Source organism: Passer domesticus, chromosome 28, assembly GCF_036417665.1.
Source record: "Passer domesticus isolate bPasDom1 chromosome 28, bPasDom1.hap1, whole genome shotgun sequence".
NCBI lineage: Eukaryota > Metazoa > Chordata > Aves > Passeriformes > Passeridae > Passer > Passer domesticus.
Genome location: NC_087501.1, coordinates 4,095,347 through 4,118,619, shown reverse-complemented (window position 1 = coordinate 4,118,619; position 23,273 = coordinate 4,095,347). Strand labels below are relative to the sequence as shown.

The 23,273-nt window shown below is 52.9% G+C and overlaps 1 protein-coding gene across 1 annotated transcript in view; it reads left to right on the top strand.

Annotated features, from left to right (window-relative positions):
• Positions 1-23,273, top strand: part of PEBP4 (phosphatidylethanolamine binding protein 4) — a 76,878-nt gene that overhangs the window by 2,768 nt on the left and 50,837 nt on the right. Inside the window, exon 3 of the mRNA XM_064400418.1 lies at positions 1,043-1,175. Within this exon, the coding sequence (XP_064256488.1) occupies positions 1,043-1,175 (133 nt within the window). The remainder of the gene's footprint in view (positions 1-1,042; positions 1,176-23,273) is intronic.

Sequence of the window (23,273 nt, the reverse complement as noted above, 5' to 3'; positions counted from 1 at the left end):
TCCAAGCCCAGCAACTCCCACTGTCCCAGGGGGCTCCGAGCTGGCCTTGGGCACTTCCAGGGATGGGGCAGCCACAGCTGCTCTGGGAATTCCATCCCAGGCAGGAATTCCTTCCCCATATTCCATCCCAGGCAGAAATTCCTTCCCCACATCCCATCCCAGGCAGGAATTCCTTCCCCACATCCCATCCCAGGCAGGAATTCCTTCCCCATATCCCATCCCAGGCAGGAATTCCTTCCCCATATCCCATCCCAGGCAGGAATTCCTTCCCCACATCCCATCCCAGGCAGGAATTCCTTCCCCATATCCCATCCCAGGCAGGAATTCCTTCCCACATCCCATCCCAGGCAGGAATTCCTTCCCCACATCCCATCCCAGGCAGGAATTCCTTCCCCATATCCATCCCAGGCACAATTCCATCCCCACATCCCATCCCAGGCAGGAATTCCATCCCCACACCCCATCCCTCCCTGCCCTCAGGCACTGGGGCCATTCCCTGCCCCTCCAGGCCCTCCTGCCCAGCAAATTCCCGGTGTCCAGGGCTGCTCCTGCAGCGTCCACAGAGGGATGGGGAAATCAGATCAAAGAATCCTGGAATGGTTTGGGCTGGAAGGGGCCTTAAAGCTCATCCCATCCCATCCCATCCCATCCCATCCCATCCCATCCCATCCCATCCCATCCCATCCCATCCCATCCCATCCCATCCCATCCCATCCCTGCCAGGGCAGGGACACCTCCCACTGTCCCAGGGTGCCCAGCCTGGCCTTGGGCAGTGCCAGGGATCCAGGGGCAGCCACAGCTCCTCTGGGAATTCCATCCCAGCCCCTCCCAGGGAGGAATTCCCTCCCAAAATCTGCTGAAGAACGCCCAAGGAGCACAAAAACTCCAATGTTCTTCGGCAGATTTAGGGAAGGAATTTATAATGACAATAATTTTTAAGAAGCTCCCGTTACCCCGCAGCTCCTGCCCGGAATTCCCAACCCCGCCCCGAGCCTGCCCCGGCACCTCCAGCCTCATTTTCCTCCCCGTCCCCTTTTCCCAGGGGGGATCTGGAAGTCATCTACCCCGAGGTGGGCGACGTGAGCTGCTCCTACATCCCCAAGTGCCACGGCTACCGGCAGAAGCTGAGCCAGGAGTGGGGCAAGCCCCGCGTGCGCTACCCCTGGGCCAAGAAGGTGAGGCCCCGCTTGGCTTTTCCTGGCTCGGGGGGCTCTGGGAGCTTTTCCCACTTTTCCTCATTGGTTCCGGGCTTTGGTTGGAGGCTGAGCTGTGGATAAATGGAATTGCCTTTTTTGGTGATTTTTTTTTGGTAATTTATTATTATTTTTTTCCGTACACTGTGGCCATTAAATCAACGTTTCTCACATTCAGAGTTTTTTTACTGCACTGAAACCACTTTTATATTTTTATATTTTTATTTATAGTTTATTTTATATTTAATTACATTTCATTGTTTTATATTTCATTATTTTATACTTTATTATTTTATATTTTATTATTTTATATTTCATTATTTTATACTATTATGTTATACTATTATTTTATACTATTATTTTATATTATTATTTTATATTATTATTTCAAATTATGGTATTTTAATATGTTATTATTTTTATATATCGTTATTTTATATTTTATTAATTTTCTATTCTTATTTTTACATTTATATTTTTAATTTTATATTTTTAATATTTTTCCTTTGACCATTTACTAAATATATTTTTTTCCTACATCACACCCATTTTACAGCTATTCCAGCCACATTTCATTTAATGAACTATTTCATTTAATGAGTATCATTTTTATCATTCATTTAATGAATTATTTTCACCATATCACCACGTTTCAATTTAGAATATTTGCCGCATTGTGACCATTATTTCCCCTATAAATGCAGCCACTTACAATTTCCCCTACTTTAACTTTTAAAAAAAATAAATTTTTTAGGTACTGTGCCCATTTAAGTGGCCAGAAGGTAGCAAAGAAATTAAATTATTTTTTCTGCTACACGTGGCCACTTAATAATTTAATTTTTTGCTATTTGCGGCCTCCTAATGATTTAATTTTGTGTTCCATCATGGCTATTTTAAAGAAAGTAATTAAATGGCCACAATGTGGGAAAAACAGGAATCAAGTGGCCACACGCAGAGAAAAGTTTAATAACTTTTATTTCCATGTTGTGGCCACTGAATATTTATAATTTTTGTTACATTTTGTCATTTCAATTTTGTTCCCTCTACTTTGACCGCTTAATTTTTGGTGCATTCTGACCGCTGGCTTTATTTCGCTTCGTTGTCGCGGTTTCATTTTTTTTTTTTTTTGCCACAACTGAGCCCAAAAAAAAAAGAGAAAAAAAAATTTAATCCAGAATTTTACACCGCGGATTTTAATCTTACAATTTGTTTTTAGTCGTGTGAGTGATGGGATTTGGGGTCGCGGTGGGATTTGGGGTCGCGGTGAGATTTGGAATTGGGGTCTGAATTGGGGTCATGGTGGGATTTGGGATCGCGGTGGGATTTGGGATCTGGATGAGATTTGGGATCACTATGAGATTTGGGATCGGGATGCGATTTGAGATCACTATGGGATTTGGGATCTCGATGGGATTTGGGATCACGATGGGATTTGGGATCCCGGTGGGATTTGGGATCACAATGGGATTTGGGATCCCGGTGGGATTTGGGATCACTATGTGATTTGGGATCACGGTGGGATTTGGGATCACGATGGGATTTGGGATCAGGGTGGGATTTGGGATCACGATGGGATTTGGGATCAGGGTGGGATTTGGGATCACGGTGGGATTTGGGATCTCGATGGGATTTGGGATCACTATGGGATTTGGGATCACGGTGGGATTTGGGATCAGGGTGGGATTTGGGATCACGATGGGATTTGGGATCAGGGTGGGATTTGGGATCACGGTGGGATTTGGGATCTCGATGGGATTTGGGATCACGGTGGGATTTGGGATCACGGTGGGATTTGGGAATGCCGGCGCTGCTGTTCCCTCCTGGCACCACCAGGTGGCAGCATTGAACTGCCCGAGCTCCAGCGCCGCCGGACTGGGAGCACTGGGAGCGGAACTGGGAGCACTGGGAGCGGAACTGGGAGCACTGGGAGCGGAACTGGGAGCACTGGGAGCGCCGGGCTCCGTGCTGGGGGTGCCGCGGCCGCGGGGAGGGGACAATAAGTGGGGTGCCACTGCGGGACACCCCGCGCCGTGCCCTGCTGTGATCCCAAACCCGCCCCAGCCTGCGGCGTCCTCTCGTAGCGTTCCCAAATCGCGGTGGAATCCTCGCTGCCCCCCCAACCGCCCCATCCCAATAATTCCTGTAATTTCCTGGCCAGCTCCAGCGCGGGGAGCTGCTAAGGGGGAAGTCAGCTCCGCTGGCGTCTCCTCGGAGTGTGAACAATCCGTTTCTCCGGCTCTTCCCCGCCGGCTGGGAAGTCTCTTCCCCCTGCGGATCACATGGTTGGAAGGAGAACTTTTCCTTAAAGATGTCTGATTCTCCAAAAAAAAAAAACAAAAGTCCTCCTTCCTGGCAGAGGCTGCAGCACGCAGACCTATCCCCGGCTTTCCAGGAGTCTGAAGTTTCCCAGGAATGTGGCAGTTGTTTTTTTATCCTTTAATTTTAGCCCTGGAAAGCCAAGCAGGGCCGGGAGAAGGGAAGGGACGCTCCGGGAAGGGAACGCTGCTGCCGCCGGCTGTGGGAAGGATTTTGGGGACCAGAGCCAGACCCTGCCAGGCTGTGCCAGGGGGATGCGGGCTCTGCATCCCAGAATCCACAAAAAGCAGCGAAGGCTGAGCCGGGAGCTTGGGGGTGGCACCTGTTTATTTTGGGATGGGATTCCAGCTGTGCCTCGGGGGTGGCAGGTCCCCAGGGAGCCCCTGGCACGGGCGGCGGCTCCCGCTGGCACCGGGGATGGCTCCGCTGATGGATTTGGCACCGTTTCCTCCCGAGGCATCTCGGCACATCTTGAGCTGAGGCGGCATCTGAGGACACGGGGCCCCGCTGCTTCCCGGGCTTTGGGGTGGGTTTCTCCCCTCTGGCCTTCCCCAAAAATGCTTCCCCAGCCCTGCACAGCTGGGAATGATCCAGCTGCAGTGTCCAAACCAGGAGCTCATTTTGGGAAAGGGCTGGGTGGCCTTAAACTCCTCATTTTATGGAAAACTGTCTCTCCTCTGGTTTACCTGCAATTTTCATATTCCTGAACCTCTAAGGATGCTTTGGGATAATCTTTTTCCCTCCTAAGCTCACCCTGAATTGAGTGGGAACAAGAGCTGCGGCATGAGAGTTGTTTTTATGCTTTATGTGGGTATTTCTAAACCCAGGAAATTTGATTATTCCTAATTTATTCCCAAATGAGAGTGGGGAAATTTGGCAAAGCGAGGAGATCTCCATCTCCCTGCGGTGCTCCAGTGGGATGCTCCAGCTCGGTGATCCTGGATGGGCTGGGGAGGGCTGGCTGAAGGGCTGGAGATGCTTTTCCCATCCAAATCCGTGGCAGAAAATCTCGGGGTTTGAGGATGCAAACTTGTGTAGGAAGTGTCGGCTCTCTGTGGAACACTTTGTCTCTTCAAGAAAAACAACCACCAAAAAAGCCAAATGCGGAGTGTTTGTTTTTCTCTCTAGAAATATTTATCAGTTTTCTGAAGGGCTGGGGGGGAATGGGAGGTTTCCCATTCTCGTCCCAGGGATTTGGGATGGGTTTGGGGTCACCTTTGTGCCCAGGGTCCGTCCCTGCAGCTCCTCAGGGAAGGGAACATCGATGGTTTGGGGTGAGGAGCTGAAAGTGGGGTGGCATCTTGCAGAGCTGAGCTCTGACGGCAGCAAAATCTGGCCTGGGGGACTTCAGTGCATCATTTCAGGGTGGATTTGAATATTTTGTCATGTTTAAACACCGAGCTGTCGAAGCCAGCTTTATCAAACATCAATTTACTGCCAAAAAACCATTTTGGGGCAGTTTTCAGTGCCATGAGGGCACCTGTTGTGTGTGGGGGTGTCTCAGTGAGCAACAGGCTCAGGGAAAGGCGGCAGGGGTGCACTGCCAGGGACAGGAGAGTGGCTCTGGATGGATTGGATACCCTGGGAAACCTTGGACTGCCTGTCCTGGTGGGCAAAGATCTGGGAATCTCTCTCAGGAGATCAGCCCTGGGATGTTTGGGATATTTGATCCATGGGAAATGAGCTCTGGGATGTTCAGGATGTTCAGTCCATTTGAGATGAGCTCTGGGATGTTCAGGATTTTCAGTCCATGGGAGGTTCAACCCTCAGATATTTGGGATGCTCCATCCATGGGAGATCAGCCCAGGGATGTTCAGTCTATGGGAGATGAGCTCTGGATGTTTGGGATGTTCAATCCATGGGAGATCAGCCCTGGAATGTTTGGGATGTTCAATCTATGGAGGTTCAGCTCTGGAATGTTTGGGATTTTCAGTCCATGGGAGATGAGCTCTGGGATGTTCAGGATGTTCAATCCATGGGAGCTTCAACCCTCAGATGTTTGGGATGCTCCATCCATGGGAGATCTGCCCTGGGGCATTTGGGATGTTCAGTCCATGGGGGATCAGCCCTGGAATGTTTGGGATGTTCAGTCTGTGGGAGATGAGCCCTGGGATGTTCAATCCATAGTAGATGAGCTCTGGGGTGTTCAGGATGTTCAATCCATGGGAAGTCAGCCCTGGGATGTTCAGGATGTTCAATCCATAGTAGATGAGCTCTGGGGTGTTCAGGATGTTCAGTCCATGGGAGATCAGCCCAGGGATGTTCAATCTATGGAAGTCCAGCTCTGGGATGTTTGGGATGCTCAATCCATGGGAGATGAGCTCTGGGGTGTTCAGGATGTTCAGTCCATGGGAGATCAGCCCTGGAATGCTCAATCCTCACTTCAAAACTCTCCTGAGCACATCCCAATCCCCCTTTGGCTCCCACTGCCAAGACCTGACCCCGAAAGCCCAAACAGGCAGGCACCCCCAGCGCCTCCCCAAAATGCCCACCCTGGGAGCTGCTGGGAAGCAGGAGAGCATCTGGAAGGACGGGAAACGCGTCCTCCTTGTCCTGCCTCGATATTGCTTCGCTCAAGCAAAAATAAATTGGAAAAGAAAATTGGCCCTCGCACCAATTTGGGGCAGATTCTCAATAGTGCAGCGTGGCAAAGCCCCCGACGGTGATGGATCGCTGCATTAACCCAAAGCCGCGTCCCCTGATTCCCTTTTATTACCACTCGTGGTGGCAGACAGAAAAACAGATTACGCTGGAGATCAAATCAATAGGAACTTTATTTACTGGCCTTTTAAAAACATATTTCTGGGCTTTATAAAAACATACGGCAGATGCCAGGGATGGGCCTTGTCTCCTTGTTAAAAAGCAATTTACCTGTGCTGGAGCTGCTACCTTTTACCTGCTCCTCCAGATTTGTTTTCATCCCAAGGTTTGACAACTTCCTTAGAGGCTTCTTTAGGCCGTGCCATCACTTTTTTAGGATACAGGAAGGAATTGCATTTTTTTTCATGACAAAATCTAGAAATAAAGTGTTTTTCTCAGGGTTTCTACCCCAAATTCTACTTTTTAAAACTTGTTTTTGCAAGCAGCCAATTTGCACGTCCCTGAGCTCAGCTCCTTCCTGCTGCTCCTCAGCTCTCTGGGGTAAAGGCATTTCCAAACTGGGATGAACTGGGGCTGGCAAAGCCCCCCCAGCTGTGTGAGCCACGGGATGGGACCCTCAGGGCTGGCTTGGAGCTTTTTGTGCCTAAACCTGTGACCAGCACCCAGGGCTGGGGCTGGAGCTGTCCTGGGAATTGGAGCAGTGCCCTTGGGAACGGGAGCCCAGGGAGGGAGGAGCAGAAGGAGCTTCTCCCAGGAACCCACAGAAAGTCCACTCTGGTTCTTTTCCCGGATTCTCCCATTTTTGTGCAGCACTTGGTGGCCTGGCTGGGGACAGGCCTGGCTTGGGACAGGCCTGATTCATCCCGAGTTTTGTGTTCCCATTATTTGGGCACTCCGTGTGAGGAAATTCATTTATTTTAACAAAGGCAGGGGCAGCTTTGTTCCCTCTCCTGCCGGGCTGTGCTGCAGGGGTGGCAGGAGGGGACGTGCAGCTGGCTGGGAGGGACCTTTGTGTGGCACTCAGGTTCCATCCACGCCTTGCTGCAGAAGATGGTTGGAAGCAGAAGATTTCTGACAGTTTGTGTATCCCTGCTGGCTCATGGAGCCGTCTGGAGCTGAGGAGCCACCAGCGTGGTTTTCTCCCTCTCTCAGTCCTGTCTGGGCTCCTCAGAAACAATGGCCCAACATTCCTTCCCGCTGCTGTCAGCCCGACATTCCCGGGATGAGCCCAAGCCCCCGGTGATGAGCCCCTCCCTGCTGGGCTGGGTTCCCATGCCCTGGGATCGCTCCGTGGCATTCCAGAGGGGAATGGTGTGAGGGAGCCGAGCTTCCAGAGGCCTCTTTGAGGGCTTTGGAGCGGGGTGGTCAAGCCAAAATAAATGTGTGTGCCGGGGGCTCTGCATGCTGCCTCAGCCCTGTCCTCTGCCGACCCCCTGCCGCCCTTCCAAGGGGGATTTATCCGGGATGTGACCCCGCCGAGCCCAGCCCTGCTCTGACCCCCATCCTTTTGGGGAGCAGGAAGGTTTTTCCCCTTGATGGGAACGGCCGGGGCGGTTCAGCAGCATCACGGGGGTGCTGTCCCCCACCGGGCCCGGGTCCCGGCGGAGGGGACAGGCGGGCAGCTGGTGCCACACGCCAGGAGAGCCTCGTTCCGTGAGCAATCCCGGCAGGAATGTCACTTCTCATCCGTCTCGCGGCCTCCCCGCTCGCTGGACCTTTAACCACCCTGGACAAACATCGCTCCCCGAAGGCAGGAGGCCGGGAAGCCCCTCCAGGTCATCCCGGTGCCTCGGCATCCCCCGCTCGCTCCTCGTTTTCCGCAGCAAAAAAAAAATGTTTGAAGGCGCCGCTGATTTTTCCCTTTGATCCCTGTAAACACTATACAGTAATCAAAGTTTAAGCTGCTTTGGGTGAAATAATTGCTTAACAATCATATAAGACAAAGTGATTCAACAAATGACAATTAGGACTTGTGATCTACAGAACAGATGCATTCAGTGTAGCATATTATAATGTGCTAATAGGAGATTGACAGCACAATAATAGGAGAGAACAGCCACTCAGCCTATAATTCCCAACCAAATGTGAGGCTGTCCACAGAGCTCAAATCCGAACAGGCTGTAAAATTAGAGGTAAGAAGGCACAAGTTTCACAAAGACTCATTAGCAGGTTGGCTGTGAATTTCCAAGGAAGGGGGGAAAATTCCTGCTGGAGGATTTACTCGCGAAAGGAAGGAAGGGGAGGGGGGGAACCTCAACCTCCGCACGTCTTGGCGCTGGGAATGAGTAACCTCGCTCACACCGGGCTCCAACAGGCTGCAGCCGCCGCTGTTGCCGGATGCCAGCCAGGTTTGGGAGCAGAGGGTGGCTCCCGAGCCGTGGCAGCTGCCAGGGGACGGGAGCGTGGCTCGGAGCAGACCACGGTGTGAAGGACCACATGAAATTAAGGCTGATATGAGCACGGAGCTCCACCGGGCATTCCCGGCGGGAATTGGGCACTTCCCAAGCCTTAAATGATACTGATGGGTGACAGGGGCACCCTTTAGCCCTGTCCATGGGAATTAAGGCTTGTGCTTTGCTTTCTCCGTGGGGACATCGAGGGATGGGGACGTGTGCGGGCGTGGGGCTGTCAATCTCCACAGCCCTGGCACGTGCGGAGGCAGGAGCTGGGATCCATCCCTGAACCCCTCCGCAGCCTGGGATAACGTTCTCTGTGCTCCTCTCTCCTTCCCCAGCAGCTTTGGAGGCAGGGAGATCAAAGGAACTTAAATTTCCAGCTCTGGTGACAAAACAGATTTCAGCTCGTCTCGTCCTTCCCGTGCCCCGCGCACGTGTTCCACCAGCGTGGAGTTTGGCCATATTTTATTATTAAATAAACATGCCAGAAAATGCACTTTTTGTGCATGGGGGAGGATGAGAAGGTTTGGTAATTAAAACTTCCATCCGTCAACGCTTCGCTCCCAGAGATAATTGTGTGGCTCCCGCAGATGAATGTTTTGTGTGGAGTTACCAGTGGGGATCGGTGCTGCTGTGGCTGCGGGGATGGGATGTGCCAGGGGTGTCCAGGATTCCAGTGGAACATCCTGGGGAAGGCGTGATCGTGCTCTGGTTGGGGATTTGTTGGGAATTTTGCCTTTTGTCTCAGTTTGTTGCACGGGCAAGTGCTTTTGATCCGCTTTATTTTCACCTGCAAATCCCAAAACTGCAGGGATGCACCTGCCAGGTGGGTCTGCCATAAAAATATAGATTTTACATGAATTTTATTAATTGCAGAGCCAAACTGAGTTGCAGAAACCGGTGAATCTGTTGAAAACAACCTGATTTTCCTTTCCCCTTGCCCCATCTTTGCATTTTCCCGGCATTCCCCAGCCTGTGGTGTGCCAGTGTGGGCGTCGGGCACTTGGAATTTCAGAGCCTTTAGCCAAGGTGCCACTGGAGAAAAAGCTGCAAAGATGCCTCCCCTCATCCCAACTCCAGGATTTATTTTTGAGGAGACCCTGAGGAAGCGCTGCCCCCGCAGAGCCCATCAGGGTTCCAGAGCTTGCCCGGGGTGATCGATGGCAGATCAATGAGCCCCGAGGGGACCTGTCACCCTCGTGGTGTCTCCTGACATGCCCCAGACCCGCCTGGGCTTTTTCAAAAGGAATTAATGGCATTTTGGGTGGGCAGGAGGGTTTATAGCAGCAGGCAGGCTCCTCCCCGTGCTCCTGGTGCTTGAAAATTGAATTTGTGGGGTTTGGAATTGTGTTTAATTATGGGGGAGTTGGGTAAGGCTCCCCTTCATCCTCCTCATCTTCCTGGCATCCTCCTCGTCTTCCCAGCTCCTCCTGGTTCTGTGGAGCTTCCCTGCTCTGGGCTTGGACATTCTGGGGGCTGGGAAAGGCTCCAGGACCTCTGGAATTCTGGGCTGGGTGTGCTGGGGGGTCTTTGCTCCGTCGCTCTCCCCACTCCAGGCGAGTGTTGCTCTCCCTGATTTTCAGGGGGCTCTGGGAGCAGCCAGGCTCTGCTGGGTTTCTCTGGGATGTCACAAGCTGCTGGGTGAAAAATGCCTGAAAAACCCGGGAATTGGGAATTGCCAGGTGCTGGGTGGAGGGCAGCGAGGTGTGGGAGAGGTGTTTGCCTGGCAAACACGCCCTGACCCTGCTGCCACCCTCCCGTGGGATTATCCAAGCATCTCCCAGCCCGGCTCTGGCATCTGGGATGCCTCGAGCCTGCTCCGAGCTGGAATTTTGGCAGCAGATGCCCTTGAGCAGCCCTTGCCAGCTCCCTTCCTGGCAGGGAATCCTGCTCCGTCCTGCTCTGCCGCTCCAGCTGCACTTCCCAAACATCACCTCCCACTGCAGGGAGCATCCCGGGGAGCTGAGCCTCACCCCTGGGCTCGGAGCATCCTTCCCCTTGCCGGGAGCCTTCCCTCCTCCCCTGCAGCATCTTCCTGGTGCCTCCCCGCCAGCACAGGAGCCTTTTTTCCATGGATGAGTAATTCTTCCCAATTTGGGGGCTCCTTCCTGCGCTGTAACAACCCCGAGCTCGCCTGCCTTCTTCTTTTTCCAGCTGCCATCTCCAGCAGAAATTCCCCTTTTTTTTTTTTTTTTCCTTTTTTTCTCCCGGCGGGAGGGGAGGGGCTGTGGGGGGGATCTCGGTTATACAATCCGGGGTTGGGGCGACTATTTTGGATCCCTCCTTCCTGCCTCCAAATTGCAGCTCCGAATGTGACAAGTTACAAAACACTTGAGTCATTTCTCTCTCTCTCTCTCTCTCGCGCTGCCTTTTTCCCCCACAAGGGTTTGGGTTGGTTTAAAGGGAGGAAAAAAAAAAAAAGAGGCAAAAAAGGAGTGTGAGGATGGATGGGGATGGGGAGGGGGGAAAGGCGGCTCCCAGCGTTGCCTCCCAGCCCGGGGGGCTGCGGGCAGCCCCCGCGCAGGGGAATCGCGGGGCTGTTTATGTAAGATGCTCATGTTCTGCTGAGCTGCAGCGAGAGCTGCTGTCGATTCCCAGGAAAACCCACGGCTGCCCACGTAGGATCTCCCGAGCAGGGTTGTGTAACGGGGAGCCAGGCAGCCGGGGGGGGGTCGGGAGATCCTGCCTGGGGAGGGGGGAAAAGCAGGGAATGGCTGCGTTGAAAGGAGTGGGAAAATTCCGGGGAAAATGCGGCTGCTGGGATGCGCTGCGGGGGCCTCGCCAGGAGGTTTTGGGGCGCTCTGGGCTGGTCTCACCCCTCAGCACGGATTTGGAGTGAACTGAGTCACTGGGTGACTTCCCAGCATCCCTGTTTCCTTTGGCTCTTGGGAGGAGAGGGATTTTTGTGATGAGATTCAGTGTTGGACTGGGAGAAAACATCAGCGATGGTGCGGTGGAGGAGGTGGCCTGATCCTGAGCGCTCCTGGAGCTCCTGGGATGGTCCCAAGGGGCGGTTCAGGCTGGGAATCAGCAGGAATTTCCTTAAGGGAGCGGTTGTTGAACCTTGGAAGGGGAGGTTTGGAGCCCCCATCCCTCCCCCAAGGAGCACCCGGACGTGGCACTGGGTGACAAAGTGGGGATGGGGCACAGCTGGGACTCGGGGATCCTGGAGCTCTTTTCCAACCGGAACGATCCAAGGATTTGGGGGAAAATCCTTCATTTCCCAGCGTCCCCAGTGGATCTGCACCACCAGCCTCACTGAGGGAGGGGCTCCAAACCAGCTCGGCACCAAAATCACCATTTCAGTGCTTTTTTTTCCCCTAAATACCAAAAATCCGGGAATGCTGGTGGCTTGTGCTGCTCCAGCCCGCGGGGAGAGGAGCCCTCTCGAGGTGCTGGGATCGGAGCTGCGTGTGTTACATTTTTATCCTATTTATTCATGCAGAGCCGAGGCGCGGGGCGAGGCGCCCTGCTCTCCATGAGAATGCTCCTTCATTTACATCCTCCCTCCTTCCCCACAACTGAACTTATCCGGGTTATTTTTATTCCTCATGTGTATTTTTTTTTTTTAAGGTTGGGGGAAGGGGAGGAGAAAAGAAAAAAAAAACCCCAAAAACCCAAGCATCACCACCCGTCTAAATTCACCTTATTTTTACTTCTATTAAAATTTCCCCTCCGGAATTTTGATAAGCCAGAAAAAAAATGAGGCACACGAGCGAGCTTCACCCGAGGGGAGAGCCGAGGCCCGGGGATGAGGGGGAGGAATGTGTTTTGGGGCAAAGAGTAAGTTTAGAACTATTTTTCTCTTAACTGGAGCACTTAGCTGCACTGCAAGCCATTCATCTTGTGCTTTAATAACTCATTCTCCCTGCGAGATGGGATATCACAGCCCTGGATATTGCTTTTCTTGGGATCCAGGATCAAAGATGAATCTGCTTCCTCTAATAAAATACGTTTTCATTGGAATTGAAATCGTTTTCTGCACCCTGATCTTCCCCTGTAGTTTGGGTGCTGAGCTCTTCTTTGCCCCAGATCGCCCTTGCTGGCCTGGTATTGATTAATTTCCCTCCCCAAGCGATGGAAACACAAATTCCCTCCTTTTCCCCCATCCCGGGGGAGCTCCAAGCGCTGCCGTTTGCCTCGGGCTGTCTCTAATCAATAGCTAAATCAGATATGATTTATAGAGGATATTTTCCATCCTGGGGTCTCCCTCGTCATGAGAGCCGATGCATTTTTGGGGTGCCACGGGGTTTGTGACCATTTTATCCTTTTCCTGCCACTTTTTTTTATCAACAACTCATCCCCTGGAGCAAACATTTCCCCGTGCAGCAGCTTGTGCTTGTCCCCTGGGGGTGTGACGAGTGTGCGGGGCCTGGCGAGCGGGCCGGGGAAGGAGGCTGGGAGCCTCTGGAATCCTGGAAGGTTTTTTCTGGGAGCAGAGGGAGCTCTCGGCTCGCGGCTCCGCCGCTTCCCGGCGCCGCCTCGCCGGGATGAGAAATCCTGAAACAAAACTTCTCCCTTTCATGTTCCCCCCGGCCCGACCGTCTCTTAACTACGCATTTGATCTCGGCATCTCCGCGAGAAGGTTCAGAGCCTGATCAGCAATTAATGGGAAGCGGGAATTAAGCAGCGGATCAAAGCGGCGCTGGGGGAGCGGAGCGCGGCGGTGGCCGGGGAGGGGGGGACGCGACGCGGTGGCACCGGGGGACACCGCGGGGTGGCTGCTGTCACCCCAGCACGGCCGGGGGTCAAGCGGCCAGTGCGAGGGATCGGCACCTCCCGTGGCCGGGGCTCCTGGGGCTCGTGGCTCTCTCTCTCTCCAGAGGTTTTCCAGGCTTTGGGAATGCTGGAGGCAGCCGCGCTTCCCGCACGGACGGGAATTCCCTCGTTAAACAAATATTTGGTGAGCGGGGAGAGGAGGGGAGGCAGCAGCGCTGCTGAGGCCCCCGAAATGCTGCAGCGCCCCAAAATGCTGCAGCCCCCCAAAATGCTGAGCATGTCAAAATTCTGAGCCCCCTAAAATGCTGCACTGCCCCAAAATGCTGAGCACCACCGAAATGCTGAGCCCACCAAAATGCTGGGCCCCCCAAAGCTGAACCCCCAAAATGCTGCACTCACCCAAAATGCTGAACCCCCAAAGGTCTGCAGTTCCCCAAAATGCTGGGCCCCCCAAAATTATGAGCCCCCCCAAAATGCTGCACTCCCCCCAAAATGCTGAGCCCCCCAAATGCTGCAGCTCCCCAAAACGCTAAGCCCAAAATGCTGCAGCCTTCCAAAATGCTGAGCTCCCCTTTCCTGCTGAGCCCTCCAAAATTCTGCAGAGCCCAAAATGCTGCAGCTCCTTGAGATGCTTCAGCCCCCAAAATGCTGCAATCCCTTAGGATGCTGCAGCCCCCCAAGGTCCTGCAGCCCCCCAAAAATTCTGCACCCCCAAAAATGCTGCACCCCTTAAGATGCTGCCCAGCCCCTTCCCGTCGCTCACAGCCCAGAGAGGACAATGACAGAGCCAGCATGACCTGGGGTGGGAGCAGTGTCTTGCACCACCAGATTTGCAAAATCAGAGCTTTTCTCCACTAAAACTGTTCCATTCCTGCCTGGACCCGGCTGTTTTAGGGGGATAATCCTGGGTGGGAGTGGGGGGCACGTGCTGGGCTCGGGGGTCAGGATTGAGTTGAGACTTTGCCCTGGTTTGTGGGGCAGCTGCTGGACCTCGTCCTGTCCTCGCTGCTCCCCAGAGTTCTCCCTCCCCACAGAGGGGCAGGCACAGCAGCCCAGGGGTTTGCCAGATTTCTTCCAGCTGCAGTGAAAAGCCTGGGAATTCGGGCGGAGAGCTGGCCATGAGGGAGATCAGGGCTCCTGCTGGTTGGGGGCAGGAGCAGCTAGGCTGCTGGGCTGTGGTCAGAGTTTGGCCTTTTCCTTTTCCTTTTCCTTTTCCTTTTCCTTTTCCTTTTCCTTTTCCTTTTCCTTTTCCTTTTCCTTTTCCTTTTCCTTTTCCTTTTCCTTTTCCTTTTCCTTTTCCTTTTCCTTTTCCTTTTCCTTTTCTCCTCCTTCTCCTTCTCCTTCTCCTTCTCCTTCTCCTTCTCCTTCTCCTTCTCCTTCTCCTTCTCCTTCTCCTTCTCCTTCTCCTTTTCCTTTTCTCCTCCTTCTCCTTCTCCTTCTCCTTCTCCTTCTCCTTCTCCTTCTCCTTCTCCTTCTCCTTCTCCTTCTCCTTCTCCTTCTCCTTCTCCTTCTCCTTCTCCTTCTCCTTCTCCTTCTCCTTCTCCTTCTCCTTCCCCTTCCCCTTCCCCTTCCCCTTCCCCTTCCCCTTCCCCTTCCCCTTCCCTTTCCCTTTCCCTTTCCCTTTCCCTTTCCCTTTCCCTTTCCCTTTCCCTTTCCCTTTCCCTTTCCCTTTCCCTTTCCCTTTCCCTTTCCCTTTCCCTTTCCCTTTCCCTTTCCCTTTTCCATGGGGTATCCATCAGACAAGCTGCTCCAGGAGAGGCTGCTGGCAGAGGGAGAGCTGCTGGCTCCTTTCCCGTTGGAAAGTGAAGGAATGTTTGGCAAACAGGACTTTTGTTACCTTTTGGTCTTCTGCTGTTGGAATGTCACTGCGGGGACAGAGGAGAGATGGGCAAAGCCACTCTGGACCCTGCAGTGACTGCAGCCTTCACACACGCAGTTTTCCCAGCAAAATCCAATATTTGGGATAGGGGTACCTGCAGGGGGATGGGGGGAATCCCTGTGGGGTCCCTACCTGAGCGATGCCACCCACATCCCACCCAGGCACCCGAATTTAAACTCCAACAGACACCGTCTTTCCAGGAAAATCCTTTCTAAACCACGTAACCACCTACATCCAGGGTAGGCATTGCACTTTTCCCAAGGGCTCGAGGCCACAAGGCAGAGCTGTGGCCAAGGAAAGTCTTTGCCTCCTCTTTGCACACCTCAACACACACAAAAACCTCCTCCACGAGGCCAAGCGTGCAATTAAAACCCCACTACACACACACAAACCCGTGGCAGCCTCCAAACAGTGAATTAAACGAGGATGAAAGGCAAATGCCAGCTCTGGCAAAACCCTAGGAAAGGAGCCATCAGCTCTCGGCAGCGTCCTGGGAATTTCAAACCACGCCAATGGAATTTGGCCGCTCCATTTCATTCGCTGTCAATCAGCGTCGCTGCTACTGATGCTTCCTCCTCTTTTTAGATCCCCCATTTCTTTTGGCCATGCCCAGAGCGCAGTTGTATCCCAGCCAGGCAGCCCTCATCACCAAGCGATTAAATCAGCGGGAAAAAACCCAGGAGAGACGTCTCTTCTCAGACATAATAGTAAAAAGGGGGCGGCAGGGAGGGGAGGGGGCCGACGGCTCCGGGTCTATTTCTGCTCTGATGTGTCCTGGCACCACCGGAGCCTTCCCCGGCCGTCACCGGCTGCAGGTGGCAAGGCGGGATGTGCAGGGGAGGCTCCAGCACCGAGCTGGGTTTTCCTGGTGTTCCAAAGTCCCTGGGACTGGGGGGTGGTTGTGTTTTGGGGCCGGGTCCTGCCGCAGCCATACCGGGTTCCCGTGGCGCTGTCGCTGTGAGGAGGGATTGGGGTGTTGGGGAATGTGAGTGTCACATCAGTGCAAGGGTCCTGATCCCTGAATGTCCTGATATCCGAGGGTCCTAATCCCTGAACATGCTGATATCCGAGGGTCCAGATCCCTGAGTACCTTGATCCCTGAGCGTCCTGATCCTTGAGCATCCTGATCTTTGGGCATCCCAACCCCTGAGCATCCTGATCCTTCAGCATGCTGATCCCTGAGCATTCTGATCCTTGGGCATCCCAACCACTGAGCACCTTGATCTCTGAGCTTCCTGATTCCTGAATGTCCTGATATCTGAGGGTCCTGATCCCTGAACATCCTGATATCCAAGGGTCCTGATCCTTGAACATGCTGATATCCGAGGGTCCTGATCCCTGAGTACCTTGATCCCTGAGCGTCCTGATCCTTGGGCATCCTGATCCTTGGACATCCTGATCTTTGGGCATCCCAACCACTGAGCACACTGATCCTTGGGCATCCTGATCCCTGAGCACCTTGATCCCTGAGCATCCTGATCCCTGAATATCCTGATCCTTGGGCATCCCAACCCCTGAGCATCCTGATCCCTGAATATCCTGATCCTTGGGCATCCCAACCCCTGAATATCCTGATCCTTGGGCATCTCAACCCCTGAATATCCTGATCCCCTGAGTGACCTTGATCCCTGAACACCCTGACCCCCTGAGCACCCTGACCCCCTGAGCACCCCAGAGCCTGAACCGTGCAGCCTCTGAATATCCTCACCCCTGAACATCCCAGTCCCTGAGCATTCCAGCATCCAAGGATCCTGAACTCTGAGCATCCCAGCTTTGGGAATCCTCATCCCTGAGCATTGTGAGCCTTGAGCATTCTGGTCCCTGAGCATCTGGGCCTCCAAGAACCCTTGACCCCTGAACATCCTGGTCTCCAGGCATCCAATCCTCTGAGCATCCTGACCCCTGAGCACCCTGGCTCTGAGCATCCCTCTCTCCAAGCATCCTGACCCCTGAATCATCCCAACCCTCAGTCATCCCAATCCCCAACCATCCCAATCCCCAACCATCCCAACCCCCAATCATCCCAGCCTCTGAGCATCCCGGCCTCTGAGCATCCTGACTCCCAAGCATTCCATCCCCCAAGTCCCCCAGCTGCTGAACATCCTGCCCCTCCAGCATCCTGCCCCCGAGCATCCCTGGCCCCGAGCGTCCTGGCCCCGTGCCTTCCTCAGGGGCAGCTTCCTCCCAGCCTCTAAAATCAAGTGCTTTAATAACAGGCAGTAAAAGGACCGTGGAGAGAGGGGGGAAATAATTGTGTGATCCAGGGTTATCAGTTCACCAAGTGTTTCCTGCCCTGGATTTGGCCATTCCCAGGATAAAACTGAGCGATGAGGGCTGCCTTAATGAAAATGCCTGTCCTTAGGAAACACCAGTGTGACCATGCCAACCCTGTTGTGTCCGAGTGTTCCTGAACCCCTTTTTCCTGCAGGCATTAGCAGCAGCAGCATGACCCTGGCTTTGTGTGTGTCAGTCCTGGGCTGTTGGAAGTCGCTTTTATTTATTTTATAGTTGTTTTTATTTCTTTTTAAGGATTTTATGTTTAAACATAAAGATTTAGGAAATCCCACACTGCTCATCACATCCCTGGGGCAGCTCCAGCCCCTGCCACCACACCTGGCTCTGTCCCAAGTGGCAAAGCTGGGCTCAGATCCCAGCTTTTCCCACACAAAACAAAACCTCTTGGGCTGGGAATCCAAAACTTGCCATCCCAGAGGACCATCCACGAGTGGCTGCACATCCGGGCTGGGGAGTGATGGCTCTGGGGGGTTGTTTGTTTGGGAAATAGGATCAGAAACAAGCCCTGGAGTTGTGGTGTGGCCCCAGTGCAGGGCTGGGCCAGCCACTGCTTTTCCATTCCAGAAATGTCACTGAGTCACGGATGACTCAGAATTATAATGGGAGCCATTTCCAACCCTGTGCATGACTCGGAGACGTCTTCCAGGGATATTAGAGCTGTTTGTACAGTCCAGGCCTTGCCCGGGCGCTGTCCCTCCCTCCCTGGCTGCTCGGTGTCCCCCCCTTGGCCAGGGTGACAGCCCAGCGTGTGGTGGCAGCCGGGATGCGGCTGAGGATGCTGCTCCGTGTCCCACGGGATCGGGGGGACATTCTGTGGGATCAGGGGGACGCATTAACGCTCCCCATCAGGTGGCAGGTGTCTATTAGAGTGACTGCCATCACCGCTGCCCCCGGCCTGCCCTTGACCCGGGGCTGGCCCAGCAGACAGCTCCGTGTCACGCCTGCCCCCCGTGGGTGACCTCAGCGCCGAGGTGGCCACGGCTCCCGCGATTTTGGCTGCCAGAGGGGGGGGGTCTGTGTCTGAGCATCATCTGGGTTCACTCTGCCACCCTTCCCTCCCCTTCCCACACCGGGAAATTTCCCTCCTGCTCCTGGGTGACGGGAAAGGGACGGGTCTATGAGGTGTCCCCCCCTCACGGACGCGATGGCACCCAGGCGCAGCGCTCCCCTCGGAGCGTCCTCAGCACCCCCTCTTCCCACAGCCCACCTCATCCCGGCCTCCAGAGCCAATTAATGAAGCAGGAATGAATTGAGGGAGGCGTTCAGACCAGTTCGGGGCTCTGGCTGGCCGGGGTGGGTCGGTGCCGGCGCCGTTGCCGGTGCGATGCCGCGAGCCGGGCTCGGCGAGCCGCGCGCTCCCCTCCTCGCTGGAAATACTTTCTCACCAAATAGCATTAAATATTCCTGAGCTGTGAACATCTTGGACTGATTTTATTTTCCATAAATAAACTTGTTGGGAGATATTTGGAGATGGGCCTAAGCTGCAGAGCTTGGACTGGCTCCCAAATCTCGCTGCTGTTTGGGCTCGAGGGGTTGGTTCAGGATTGTTTCGAGCTTTATTTCGGTTTCAAGGAGTTGGGATTAAAGAGGTGCCCTCAAACAGGACCCTCTCAGTGCTTTCCCAAAATCCTTGATCCCCTCAAATGCTGTTGATGGCGGGAAAGGGGATCACAGGTGTCCCCTCTCCTCCAGACATGGCTTTGGGTTATATCTATTATGGAAATGGCATTTCCAGTGGGATCAGCTGGATTCTTCTAGAGGTACCAAATCCCAGTTTATGGGACTGGGACTGTGGATGTTCCATGTTTTAGGCACTGTGGGGTTTTGGGGCACAAATCTTTCCTCCTCACACAGGCAAGGTGTGTGGAGATGCCTCCAGCCTATCCCAGCTTCTTGCTGGAAATTTGTTGCTTTCCAGATTGGACAAAGAAAAGCAGAAAAAGAGAGATTAAAAAAAAAAAAAAGAGGAAAAAAACCCCAAACAATGATGTTTATTTATTTTCCAATGGGAAAATGAAGTGGGAGAGCTGCAAGGATGTGTTTGCAAACCTGCTCCTGGCACGGCGCATCCAGAGGAGGCCGGATCCGGATCCGTGGGGCAGGGAGCTTTAATTCCCATCCTTCCCCAGCAGGGCCGAGCTTCCCGCCCGTCCCTGTGCCTGATTAACAGTGACAAGGACAGGATTGCTCTTTTGGTGAGCGCACATGCTCCCCAAACCCCCGGCCATCCCTCAGCCTCGCCTTCCCTTCTTCTGCCTCAATCCCCAGGTTTATTCCGGGGGAAGAGGAGTCTAATCCGCCCTGTAAACTCTGTCACGTCCTCATTAATTTGGCCATGTCTCCCTCGGTCGCCTTAGGGAAGCATCACATTTTTAACGAGGCTCCGGGGGGGGCGCGGGCTGCGTTTTGACAGCTGAGGTGGGAAAGGTGCAGCGTCAGGGCTTGCGGCTGCTCCGCTCCCGGAGTTCCCTCTCGGCTTCTTCCCTTCCCTCCACCGGGCTGGGGCCGCTGCTCCCGAATTTCCTGGGGGATTAGAGCTGACATGGGCACAGGGCCCAGGGGTGCTGCTGCTTTTCCACAATTCCGTGGGGTTGGCGCTGCCATCCCGGTGTGAGGCACTTGCAAACCTGCAGGAGAAGCCCATGCTCAGCTGCCCTGGCTAATTCCCATGGCCAGCAGCCCTGGCTAGTTCTGGCCAGTTCTGGGCTTTTAATCCCATTATTCCTAAATTTGAAAGTTTTGTAGTGAGATCTCATGGAATGGTCTTAATTCCAAAGCATATTGTGAATATATTCCAAATAATCTTACATAAATGGCATATATTCCCAATTATTTTTATATATATGATGTATATTCTGAATATTTTATATATATTATGTATTTCCCCAATATTCCAAATATATATATATATTATGTATATTCCCAATATATTATATATATTATGTATTTCCCAATTTATTATATACAGTATTTACATTCCCAATATATTATATATATAACACAGCTTTCCTATACATTTATTTTATATTCCATCTATTTAATGCTGTATCTGGCCCTGAGCGTTTTTGTGCTCAGGGCAAGGATCCGTGGCTTTTCTGTGTAAGGCCAGTGGCTGATCCGTGGGGATCTTGCTCCATCCTGGGAGCTCTTCTAACCCATTCTAATGCAAATGTGCATTAGCTGATAATCGGAATGTTGAGTGGATTATTTCACCCCCAGACGAGCTGCTGCAAGGCACTTTTTTTTTTCCCTTTTAATATATTAAACCAAAAGAAAAAAAGAATCCAAACCAATCCGCCCTGCCACAAAGAAACCCACCTTGGGATTAGGATTGATCCCCAGGGATCTGGGCAGGAAGCTGGATCTCTCTTTTTCCCTCTCGAGGCCATAAATAAATGAAGAGCCACGACCTGGTGACACCCTCTGACAGCTTTATGGCGTGTGCACCATAATTGCACCAGCAAACATTTGTGTTGTAATTAAAGCCAGGAGCCACCAAACCATGAGAAATCAATTAAAAGGAATCCTGGCAGTGGGAGCAGCATCCCAGCCCTCCTGCCTGTCCTGCTGAGATGCTGCTTCATCCTTTCTCTCCCCCCCAAAAAAAATCCCACAGAAGGGGTTGATTGCCCTAAATGGGGTTTTTTCCTCCCAATCTCCTGGATGCTGGAGCAGCCCTGCCCTGTGGTGTCCCAGCCTCGCTGCTGGTGTTGATTTTGGTGGATTTGGGGTGTGGAGGGGTTGCCCTGGGTGTGCCCCAATGTCCACATGGGATGTGGGGTTTTTTGGGAGCAGCCACAGGTGAGTGGTTGGTTAAATGTGCTGAGCTCAGCTTCTGCCAGGAGAAACGTGCAGGAAGTGGGCATACTTTTTTCAGGACTGTTTGAATTTTGGGGTGTAAACAGGGAAGGGAGATCAGAGGATCCTTCCAGGAGTTCTCATTAAAAATATTTAAGAATAATGGGAGAAATCTACACCCATCTGTCCCCAGAAAGGGCTTTAGGGTTTTTGGGGTTTGAGTATAAACAGGGAAGGGAGATCAGCCCTTAGGAACAGGACCCTACTGTGAGATCTCATTAAAAAATATTTAGGGATAATGGGAGAAATCTACATCCATATATCCCCAGAAAGGACTTTGAGTTTTTTTGGGGTTTGGGTATAAACAGGGAAGGGAGATCAGTCCTTAGGAATGGGACCCTGCCATGAGATCTCATAAAAAGTTGTTTAGGGATAATTGGAGAAATCTACACCCACCTACCCCCAGAAAGGACTTTGGGGTTTTTTGGGGTTTGGGTATAAAATGAGAAGGGAGATCAGCCCTTAGGAACAGGACTCTGCCATGAGATCTTATTAAAAAATGTTTAAGGATAATGGGAGAAATCTACACCCATCTACCCCCAGAAAGGACTTTGGGGCTTTTTGGGGTTTAGTATAAAAAGGGAAGGGCCATCCCACTGCAGGAATCTTGGAATGCTGCTGTTGCCTCTGCTCCAACCCCTCAGCATCTTCCCCAAAGCCCCTCTCACCCCAGGAGCAGCTTTTGGCTGAACCCATCACCCCAAAAAGCAGAGTTTGGCTGGAAGCTGCCACCCCCCACCCTGCTCCAACCACAGGCCACTCCACCCACGGAGATTCAGCTCCCCCCGTGCTCCAGGAGCTCGGAGAAAGGAGCTGAATGCACCAAAACAAACCCTTCGCCTGCACGTGTGGCTGCTTCCCCCGGGAGAGGCTGAAAGAGAGACTGAAGCGCATGTGACAGATGTTAATCGCATCATTTAATGCACTCCTGGAAGGCGCTGGGATGCAGCATGGGGAGGAGCAGGAGAATGGAGCATTGTCTCCCGTTTCCAGCAGCATCCCCCGGGAATGGATCACCCCAGGATGCACAGCTCACCCAGGGGAGGGAGGGAGGTGGGGATGGCAGCGAGGAAATTGGGGAGTTTTCTGGTGAATGCGCCCGTTTTGGTATAACAGAGTGACAAAAAAGGCAGAGAAATGGGTTTTGTTTGGTTTCCAAAGGGCTGTTTGTGGGGGGAAAGTGGAGAGGGTGAAATCGGAATGGTGGGATCACTTCTGATCCACAGCCTGGACCAAACACGGGTACAGGAGAGGGAAAAATGGGGATTCAGGGATTGGGGCTGGCCCACACCTGAGCATCCCTGGAGAAAACAGGGGATACAGGAGAGGGGAAATAGGGATGGTGGGATCACACCTGATCCACTCCTGAACATCCCTGGAGAAAATAGGGGATACAGGAGAGGGGAAATAGGGATGGTGGGATCACACCTGATCCACTCCTGAACATCCCTGGAGAAAATAGGGGATACAGGAGAGGGGAAATAGGGATGGAGGGATCACACCTGATCCACTCCTGAACATCCCTGGAGAAAACAGGGAGTACAGGAGATGGGAAAATAAGGATTGCACCTGATCCACACCTGCACATCCCTGGAGAAAATAGGGGATACAGGAGAGGGGAAATAAGGATGGTGGGATCACACCTGATCCACTCCTGAACATCCCTGGAGTACACAGAGAATACAGGAAAGGAGGAAATAGGGATGGTGGGATCACTTCTGGTCCACGGCCTGGGCCAAACAGGCGTACAGGAGAGGGAAAAATAATGATGGAGGGGTCTCACCTGACCCACAAGCAGGGAATACTGGAGAGGAGGAAAGAGGGATGGTGGGATCACACCTGAACCACACCTGAGCATCCCTGGAGCAAGCAGGGAATACAGGAGAGGGGAAATGGGATGGTGGGATCACACCTGATCCACACGTGAACATCCCTGGAGTAAACAGGGAGTACAGGAGAAGGGAAAATAAGGATTGCACCTGATCCACACCTGAGCATCCCTGGAGCAAACAGTGA